Genomic DNA, 10786 nt, shown 5'->3' on the forward strand with positions numbered 1-10786 from the left:
ATTCTATAAAGTAAGAGTTGTATTTTATTTTACCCCAAACCAGTATTATAAGCTCTTATATTCTAGTATCTTTAAATGCTTTAATGTCTGCCTCATTATCCTAACTTTTTACAGAACAACAATATTTTAAAAGTCATTAAAGCTCTATCTACATGACACAAGTGATATTTCAAAAATAGCTAATCAACTCTAAAAACACTTGCTCTTCTTTTTTTTTTTGTCCTTTACCTGATCTTTCACCTAGTCTAGGCCTAATCAAGGCAAGAATTAAAATTCTGTCACCATTGCATTTTTAAAGCATACAGCACCAACTAATTGAGCTAGCCCCATGACATTAATGTTGGGAAAGGATAACATGCTCATATCACACCTTTAATTCTCTTGTCTAGACTAGGATTTAAGACAACACAGCTGCTAAAATGCAACCCATGGACAAAGAAAGCATTCAAGTTGCATTGTAAACTGTATCTAGACTATACTGTTTGCCTTAGTGCAGCAAAAATGGAATAGTAGTGCTGTATTGGAAACCTCTGGAAAAACAAAACAAAAAAACGACCAAAGAAACACCCCAACAGACCAGCAGGAAGCTAATGAATAAGAGAACATGAAGAAGCAGATAGCTATAGTTCTTGTTACCTTAACAATCACATAAATCTTTGTACAAGTCACTACGTGCCAGGATAATTTAGCACTGCAGTCCCAATTGCTTCCCTATTCTCTCTCAAAACGTTATCATCGCACACCACCTACACAATTTACAAGGAGGAAAAAAAAAAAAGAAAAGAGGGTGGATATTGGAACAACATTTGCAATATTTCTGAAATGAAATAACCAGTAAACCCCAGGTTTGTTCTTAGGTGCAAAAATAAATAATCTGACACTAAATTATTAAGGGAAAAACTGGGAAAGGAATGGATTTAACAATTTTTGGGAGAGCCATCCACTCAGATGTTTCAAATTTTCACCCAAAAAACTTCCAATCGCCAAAGAAAGTCTATTTCTGAAATTTCAGTCCAAATAGCATGCCTGCTAACATAAGAATTTTAACTAAACATACTGTTACCCAGATTGTTTTACATATGACCAAACAACAAAATTTGTTTCTATCTACATACTATCCAACGGAAGAGTAGAGAATTGTGGTTATTTTGAAAGAAAAGATGAAAGTTACTGCCAACTGTGTTGGCTATAAAAAACAGTATTTAAAGAATTATTGTCCTCTAGGCAAAACAGAAATTCAAAGGCAAAACAGAAATTCTAATGAGCAGTGATTTTTTTTTAATAAAGTTTTCCAAATATTCATTGCAAAAAAATCTGTGTCAAAACAGCTTAATGAAGAGCAAGATAGAAAACATTCAATCCCAAGCGTTAATGCTATATTATTGTACTGAACTACGAAAGCCATTGAAGTCACTGGTATATTTGTTCTTTAACACATTAAATGGCATTTTTAAAAACACAGACACAATCAAGCAACACTGCACAACTGAAAACAAATTTAAAAGTATTGCTACATACTGTTCTACTATTTGATAACTGTCACTATCCAAATTTATTCACACACCTCTATGATAACGTGAACTACAGTAGCAATTAAGATCCAAAAAGAAAAATGATGCTAAGCGATACAGGCATCATAAAAAATATACGCTATACTCTAAACTAGCACAATCTAAACACACATGCAAAAGGAGCTTGCCTACCTGGCTTTTTCAATACAAGCCCAAAGGACACCTAAAAAGGAGGAGAGGATAAAAAGATCTATTTTCAGTGCCCACATATGGAAACTATCATGCCACTTTACCTTACAAAGACAAATAAATACATCTTCAAAAATAATACCTACACAATTAGTTGGGGGGGGGGGGGGGGGAAGGAGGAGGAACAAAAAAGAAAACCCCAATACATTTAAGACTCTGGTTATATACATTTTCTCAAATTTTCATGGTTTCAACCAAAAGTAACTCAAAGCAGCACGAGTATTTCAGATTATCAAGAAAGCGGAGGGTAGAGGGGAATGAAGAGAACTCTGCAAGTATGGAATTTAATTCAAAAGCTTCTACAGGAAAACATTCAAGGTAATATGTTCCAAAGATGCATGAGCAACTTGAAATAGCCAAGTTCAAGACTACGCCAGGCAACGTTTAAATAATCTTCTATAGCTTAAAATTGCACACTGACAGACACACTTTTCAGAGGATTGTCTATTTATGACTACCCAGTCAAATCAAGAAACCTACATTTTTGGTCTGATAGAATTAGTTCATTAATTTTTGAATTAAAACAAAGGCAGATTCACAAAAAAAATTACATAAACTCTACAGAACCAGAAAGTAGTATTGTAAAGTTATTTTTAAAAAATCAGAGCACAAAAAGAAACTAAAGATTTTAGTTTTAAACTCTGATTTTATAGTAATGTCCTATATTCTACAAACCTGTACTCTACAGAGTCAATTAGCCTCTGTTTAGTTACACTTTCTAGGGGACAGTCTATGTATCAGTTCCCCAATAAGACACAAGAGATGGCCATATAGCTGAAGGTTCTGATGTTATATACAGGGTCAATTAGATACAACTGACTACTTGTGCCTTCCACATCTTTGTATCTCTACAGATGCTTAAAATATTTGCCATTCCTTCTTGTGAATTGATAAGGTTCTCCTATGAGAAACAGCTATCCATAGGTGTCCCTTAAAGGAAAATAACAAACAAAAAAAAAAGGCAACAAAAACCCCACCAACCAATCAACCAACAAAAATAAGAGTCTGGTATAGCTCTTCTACTGTATTGAAATATTTTAACACAATGGCTGATGTCTGCACCATTTCAGAATTTCATCCAGGTGCCTACATTTTCTCAGAAAAATGTACAAGTATTTGACAGGATTTAAAATCTATTAATCTGTTATTCCAATAAAGTGCTAAATTTCATCTGATGAGTGCACAGGAGCAGCTGGCAGCTTGGCCAGACATTCTATAGAGAATGCGGGCCACGCTTATTACCTGCGCTGCCTTCTTCATGTAAAGATGAGTACTCTAATCAATCCACTGCATTGAGATTAGTGCAAGAAAAGGAACTCTTTCTAAAAAAAAAAAAGACTTCAGAATTTCAGTCTGTTCTTATTTCTACCATCTCTACACAGCTAGCATCTGTGAAAAGCCCCTAGACATTTGTCAAGCTTTTACATACAGTACTTCAGAAGGAATAGGGTTTTCCAAGTTTTACTTCTAACGAACAATTAGGTATTTCTTCCTGGAAGGTTGGAGCCACCTTTGTGGTTGAATGTGTTTATGTGGTTGCAGCAGTGTTTATGAAGAATTCTCTAAATAGTTGTCAAAAGATGAAAAGTATTTTCTCAAAGATGACAAACACTTGGAATTTCAGAAAATTGGTAAATTCAACCTTGCTTTAAAAAAGCATACTTAGTTTTCATAGTACCTGGAAAGCAACATTTTCAAACTAGACATCTGAGCAATTTGTAATTTCAAGTATTGTTTTCCAGACTTAATCACCATTAAGTCACTAAATACAGTTATCATTGACTCACGATGCTGAGTTCACAATAAGTTTCAATAACTACATCTCTTGTATGTTTTAAATTGCCACACAGAGTCCCTGGACTGGGGGCAGTCTTTCATCCTGATGACAAACACCACCACAAAGAACATTCTTAACTCTGAGACATAGTTCTGTGATATTTCATAACAATATACCTACATCATTTAGTCTGCATTTTCAGCCAATCTAAGTTTTCTGGTCTTTGCTTTCTAGAGAAAAAGCAACAGATTAATGAAAAGGGTTTTTTTCACTACTTGAAATAAAATGGTATTTTGAAAAATGCTTTTAAGTAGAATCTGTTAAGACTCTCCAAAATATGAACACAACAGTTCTATCTTTAAAGCACTGGTCAGACATCTAGAGAAACCATTGCAAGTGAAGAACTCTAAATTAGCTTCCTTTTTTATTTCTGTGCTTTAGTTTTCTGCTTGAATAGAAATAATAATACCTCTCTGTTTCATGGGAATCTGTAGGACAGATTGAGAAATTACACTATCAAAGGCTACATAAACACCTAGAATACATACCCAACGAGGTTTAAATACACCTTCATGGGAGAAAAAGATTGGCAGAGTCATATCCAAAACTAAAATGCAGTATATAGTAAATACCAGCACACACTCTTCAGAGAGCTTTCTAATCATACAAGAGACAAACATGAATGCATTAGAAGTTATCTTCTTTTTTTTGACGCACAAAAAAAATTATACTGCTTAATCTGCATATTCACAACTTATTTCTAAACCTTGATATCTAACTGGTGTGTACCACTTCCACTGTTTAATTTGACAGCTTCTGTTCTTTCTCTGCAGACCTTTGCTGGCATAGGCCCACTCATCCATTTTAGCTTTGCTCTCACAAATAAAAGGTTTCTCCAGAAAACAGCTCATTCTGAAACTACAGTGAGTTCTGCCTGCAACATAAACAACAGACAGTTCTTTGCTGCCAAGCCTGCAAATCCATTTCGGAGGGAAAGAAGGTCCAAGAGTTGCAGCACCTACAAATGCACAGGTAACATACTTTAATACCTCACAGGGAGGCAGTAAAGCAACAGTTGATTCCTTCTATCCTTTTACACAGAAAGTAAGAAATACTCTTCAAAGCTACTACATAAAAAAATCATACTTATGCATGATCCATCTTCCCAACAGTTCAAACCCTCAGCATTTACAAGAATCAGAAGAAACAAGGCTTAATGGACATATTTGGCACATATTTGGGATCCAGACACTGGTACTAGGTACCCAAGATGCTAAGATTATAGAGTTGGAACAATACATTTCAGACAAGCAGTCAATTGTACAGGGAATAGGATCTCCCAAACCATTTACTTAGCTGTCATCATCCATGATAACAGCTTCAAACAAGCTGGGAGGCACTCTTAAGTTCCTAAACCTAGAGATCAACCCTATACCTTTGGCCTCGCTCTGTACAACCCACCACCCTATGTTAGGGCACGACCCCTCTGTCCCTCCTACCTTCCGATTGCACTCCTTATCCAGCAAAACAAGGCATCAACAGCATCACTCGCCTAGGGCACATTCCCTTGTATCAGTTTTCTGCCCCCCATGCACCGATACTAAAGCACAAGTTCCAGCAGCAGGGCTAGTTGCCGGCACTGCAAGGACAGCTGACTGCAGAAGCAATTGCTTTGTATAACACAAGCTGTAGCCAAGCCACTCCTTGGGTAAAAACTATTGTAAGACACAGCACCCAGAGAGGGAAAAATGGCAGCTGTAATTTGGTACCACCACTATCCTTCATTCAAATCCAGCAGCATTCTGTGCAGCAGGAAGCTGCAGCCAAGAGTACAGGCAGCACTTCTGAAACCTCTTTCTCCTCATCCTGTGTCTGGGCAAAGCTGCTGGGGGTACACCCATCAACTCAGAACTGACAGGGCTCTCTTACTGAAGGTAAAAGCACCTTGACTCATTCTTAGGAAGACCCAGACAAAAATGTTTTATTTACTTTGAAAAAGATAATTATGATTTACACTTAAACAAATTCCCAGGAAAGACCTTTAATTACCTGTTTAAAAGCTACAGAGGCATCCTCCACTCTCGATAAAACTGTGCGCAATGACTGAAAGGGATGCAAGACTCCCACACTACAAAAGAAAGCTTGACTTTATCGTTTTTAGATTAGGAGACTTCTCTGCAAACCGGGAGACCTGGATTTCAGTCCTGTTTCTAAGTCTATTTGTGCATTCTTTAATATTAAACAGCCATTTAATGAGAACAGAAACTATACTGGCAAGAGTGATCTCAACCTCTTCTAACCACTAAGCTTCAGAGTTAAGTAAAGGTCCACTTGTTCCCTCTCTTTCATTCACGAACACATCATTCATTCCTATAAAATAACTTCATCAGGTGGAGTGAAGGACTCCCTTAGCTTAGTTTGGCCTGGTATGTGGCGGTTAAGAGACCAGGGAAGCAGAAGCCTCAAATGTGCTTCTCAACCTGAAGAAGGAATTTCACCTGGCTTTTCTACTTCTGGGGAGAGCAATTAAAATTACACTCCAATTATGTAGTAACAGAGGGATTCTTTCATCCAAAAAAAGGCAAGGACAACATGTAAAGTGCAGAGATACCTACCAGTTAGAGACCTGGCCTGTTGGTTTTCAGGTACAATGGAAATTTCAGAGATTTTTAGATCATAGTTTTGTATCAATATAAGCATACAGTTGCCATTTTCAGGTGCATCTCACCCAAAATCCCTAAGTACACAGGACTGTGATCATTTGTCTCTCAACATGAATTAAATGTATTTGTGCAACTGTAAATTATAAATTTAGAAGTCCTTGTACAGATACATATTACCTCTGTAAATATGCACTCTTCCAGTTTGACTGGTAAAAAGGATGCAAGCTTAAGTCAAAAGCACATTAGGTCCCACACTGCCTGCAAACTTAAGTTCTAAAACATTAACACTGCCACCCACAAATACCAGAGGGGGTAAGTTGACAAGGAAAGATCTGCTGCACTTGCTGAAACTACATTTTTAATACTTCATGTCAACAGCACATCCCTTTTAACAACTCAAAATTTTCAGGATTTCGGCTGCTTTTAGATTACTTCGCATAAGTGAAATTTAGGATTAAAACATTGCTCATGTGTCTCTCACCAAATACCTAACCAAAAGCTGAAGTCTTGCAGTAAAAGAGATGATAGAAGAAACAGAAGAGCAGCATTTAGACCCACTCTCAGCAGTGCCGAGTCAACGTAACCATGGGAGTACAAGTTGCTTTCTATTCTGCTTCACCTACCTACAGCTTGCCAGCTGGGGTCTCAATACAGATGCTCCACTGCAAGGCACAATGCATGCTGCAAAAGCCACAGCTAGGCAGTCAGCGACTACATTAATTTATATTAGTGATTAAATACAGGAAAACCAAAAGCATTTATTAATGAATAAAGTCTACTCTAACAACTTAAAAGAAAAAAAAATGTTCTGCTATAAGGTATGTGTGAGTGAGAAGGATCACGAGGATATAGAAAACACATTCCCTGTAATAAATGCAAAATAACTTCATTACATTAGTCTTTAGAAATCGTCAGTGAAAAAGTTAGGACATACATTAAGAAATGCCTACTATGAGAAGGTTGCAAGTCTCCAAAAATATCAGGGCTTTGTCTCCTCCCTCCCCTTTCCCCTACTCATCCTCCTCCCCAGTTTCAACACACATCTTCCCCAGGCCCTGGTCTGGAATGGTAGTTTCTGCAAACAGCCCATACCCGACCATGTGATTAGCCATTATCACCCATTATCACCTCTTATGCTCCACTCCACATTATGATGCAAACCCAACAGCTGTGGTCCAACTAAGTTATTTACAAGGGTTTCCCTTTCAGATGTCCAAGTCAAAGCTACAACCAGTTCTGCGACATAATTACCACCTCTCTCTCTCCACGGGCAATAACAGATCTCTGTCTGCGACGATCTGGCCAGCGGCATTTTCTCATCCACACTATCGAACCATACGGTTGCTATGATTTCAGATGGTGCATCTACCCTTATTTTTGCGTGACTGGCTGCATTTCAGCTGCTGACATCTAACTGATTGACGCATTATCTAAACAACGCAGCGATTATAAAAACAAACTGGCAGTATGCACCGGTGTTTCGCCACTGTGCATTTGCTCCGCACAGAGTGGCTGGCAATGCGACCGTGGGAAATTTAAGAGAAACACGGGCATACGTAAGGCCTAAGGCTCACAGCCCGCATCTCCTTCCCAAGGAAGGGGCTCGCCTTCTGCACTTTTCAGAGAAGCGGGAAGTTGACGGGAATACCTATGCAGGTATCCCGAAAAGGCAGATCTCCGTCTGCCTCCAAAGACACCCGTGCTGCACGAAAACACCCGGGTGCTGCCCTCGCACATCTGCCACGGCGCGGCCGCTAAGGAAGTGCACGGGGGGGGGTGGGGGGTCCCGGCCCGGCCCTCGGGGGGGGTCCCGGCCCGGCCCCCGGTTACAGCCGCGGCACAGGCTGCCGCCCGCCCGCCTGCTGTATTTCAGGAAGGAGCACCCCCAAACTTACCGCATCGCCAACGCGAACCGGGACGGCGGGGGGGGGGGGGGGGGGGGGAGGGGGGGCGCGGGCAGGGAGGCAGCGGAAGCCGCCGGAGCCCCCTGCCCCCGCTCGCCGCCCCTGCGGCTGGCAGCCGGCACCCGCCCACGGGGAGCACGGGGCGGCGGGCGAGGCACCGGCGGGGGCGAGGGGGACGTCCCGCCGGCCCGGGGAGGCGGGAGGGCGGCGGGCGAGGGAAGGAAGCGGCGGGGCAGGCACCTGAGCGGCCAGCGGGCCGGGGCGTGGGCAGCCCCCGGGCCGGAGATCCGGGCACTGCGGGGCGGCCCGGCGCGGGGGAGGAGGGGACGGACGGGAGGGGCGGGCGGCCCGCAGGCCCCGGCGGGCCGGGCCGCAGGTGGGCGTCGGGCGCGGCCGTCGGAGGAGCGGCCGCCGGGCAAGTCACCTCTTGACGCGGATGATCTGGTCGCGCATGGGTCGGATGTCCTGGAAGCTCTGCTGGTTGACCAGGCTGTAGACGAGGATGAAGCCCTGCCCGTTCTTGATGTAGAGGTCCCGCATGGAGGCGAACTGCTCGGTGCCGGCCGTGTCCAGGATCTCCAGAACGGAGGGGGAGGCGTCCACCTCGATCTCCTTGCGGTAGAAGTCCTCGATGGTGGGGTCGTACTTCTCGATGAAGGTACCGGTCACGAACTGCACCGTGAGCGCCGACTTCCCCACCCCGCCCGAGCCCAGCACCACCACCTTGTACTCGCGCATCCTCCCGCCGCCGCCAGCGCGGACCCCCCGCCCGACCCGCACCTGCCGACGGCCCCTCCTCACCCCCCCGCCATGGGCCGCCCCGCCCCGGCCGCCGCCGCCCCCGCTCCGCTCGCCCGCCCGGCGGATGCTGCCGGCCGCGGCGGCTGCTGGGCGGTGCTGCCGGCGGCGGGGCCGCGCTCACGGGCTGCGGCGCGGCTGAGGTGGGGCGCCGGCCCCGCCCCCTCCTTCCCCTGTCGCCACGGCAACAGCCAACCGGCCGCGCGCGGAGGGGCGGGGGGCGCTGGGGAGGAAGAAAGAGCGGGGAGGCGGGCGGGCGGTGCCTCGTCACGTGGCGCCTCCCCCGCCTCCCCCTCCAGACGGCGTCGGCCAACCGGCGGGCGCGGCAGCCGCACGTGACGCCGACGGCAGCAGCCACTGGGCGGGCGGCGGCCGCCCGTCCCCGCCCGCCCGTCCCTCGCTCGGCGCTGTCGCCGTGGCGACAGCGGCCCGCCCCCGCCCCGGGCCCGCTCCTCGGGCCGGCTCCGCGGCACGCGCTTCCCGGAGGGCCAACCGGCGGCCGCGCAGCGGTCACGCGCTGAGCGGGACGAGCCAATGGGAGCGGGAGCGGGGGCTGAGGGCGAGCGGGGTTGGGCGGGCGCTCGGCGGCCCCGCGGCCGGAAGTGCCCGTCGGGGGCCGGCGGCGGCGGCGGGGCTCGGTGCCGGGGCAGCGGCGGGGGGCGGGGGCCGCACGCTCGGCCTGGGCCCCGGGAGCGGCCATTGGCCCGGGGGGGTGCAGGGCGGTTGGGTGAGGCGGCTGCGGCGGCCCCTGCGCTGCCCTCTGTCCCGGTAGTTGGGCGGGAGGGGGGACAGGCCTTCCCGAGCCGCCCGAGGGGAAATCACGTGCAGGCTTCCCGGTTCCGCTGCCCGGTGTGCTGGGGAGGGGGCTCTGGCGTGGTAAGTCCTTGCTGTTTTAAACCCGGAAGTTCTCCGGAGGCTGGAGGTGCCTGCGGAGGGCCCGAGGCTGCTCTGTTAATCCCAGCGTAAATGGGATTCGCAGAAGCTAACGCACGGACCCTGTGAGCGTTCCCTTGGAGCGCACTGGCCGTCACCCCGGCCTGTGCTTGCAAGGGATGCCGTGAGGTGATCGGTGCTGATGAGTGCCTCTCCCCTCATCCCCTTCTGATACAGGCAGAGGGCCGGGAAAGATGGTGGTCCAGTTTGAGGAAAAAGGCTCCATCTAAACAGTGATGAAAATGAAGCTGAGATGACATTAACAGTTTCTCATGGGAGCCAGCAGTGCTTTGGAAGGATGCTCACATTTGTATGCTTGTCTTTCTACTAAGAAAAAGGCTCCTCAACCTATTTTTTTTTTTCCCCCTCAAACATTGCTGGTTGGAATGATTTGATAGAGGGAGAAGAGACTTCCATTAGAGAAGGTTCAGCCACAGCCATTTAGTCTGCTGTTCAGGTGCTTTCCAAAAGCTGTCAGAAAAGGAGCTCACTTCTGGGGTTGCATTTCTTATTGTGCTGTTCTTCCCTTGCGCTGTCATGTCTTCATCTTAGGTAAGACCTAAGATGTCAGCCTGATTTCTGGGCAAGTCCAGTTCTGCTTCCCGGTTGACTTGTTCTCGTGTTTGCAAACCAATCTGGGAATTTTTGAATAGCAGATAGATTTCTGGCTTTTTTTGAGCACTTGTCCTCTGTTCTGAGTCTTTTGGTTAAATACTTGCCACGTGCAGTGTTCCAAGCTTTACAGTGTTTTGCTTGGGCATTCTGTTTGGCTTTTCCTTTGTGTGTGTTTGGGGTTTTTTTTGAACTGCGAAACTTCAAAACAAATTTATCTTAGTGGGATGCCCATAACTTTGGGCTGTCTAGAAGAAAAAAGATTATTCGCTGGCCCATGTAGTCAAAAAACACCAAAGCAAAACAGAAACCCCACTCATCTGTGTGGTGTAAATATAT

General features: G+C 45.8%; 1 protein-coding gene across 1 annotated transcript in view; it reads right to left on the reverse strand.

Annotated features, from left to right (window-relative positions):
• The window catches only part of RAP2A (RAP2A, member of RAS oncogene family), a 32585-nt gene extending 23595 nt beyond the window's left edge, over positions 1–8990 (reverse strand). Inside the window, exon 1 of the mRNA XM_055801895.1 lies at positions 8529–8990. Within this exon, the coding sequence (XP_055657870.1) occupies positions 8529–8842 (314 nt within the window). The 5' untranslated portion in view covers positions 8843–8990. The remainder of the gene's footprint in view (positions 1–8528) is intronic.
• Between the last annotated feature and the right edge of the window lie 1796 nt (positions 8991–10786).

Source organism: Falco peregrinus, chromosome 4, assembly GCF_023634155.1.
Source record: "Falco peregrinus isolate bFalPer1 chromosome 4, bFalPer1.pri, whole genome shotgun sequence".
Taxonomy (NCBI): Eukaryota; Metazoa; Chordata; class Aves; order Falconiformes; family Falconidae; genus Falco; species Falco peregrinus.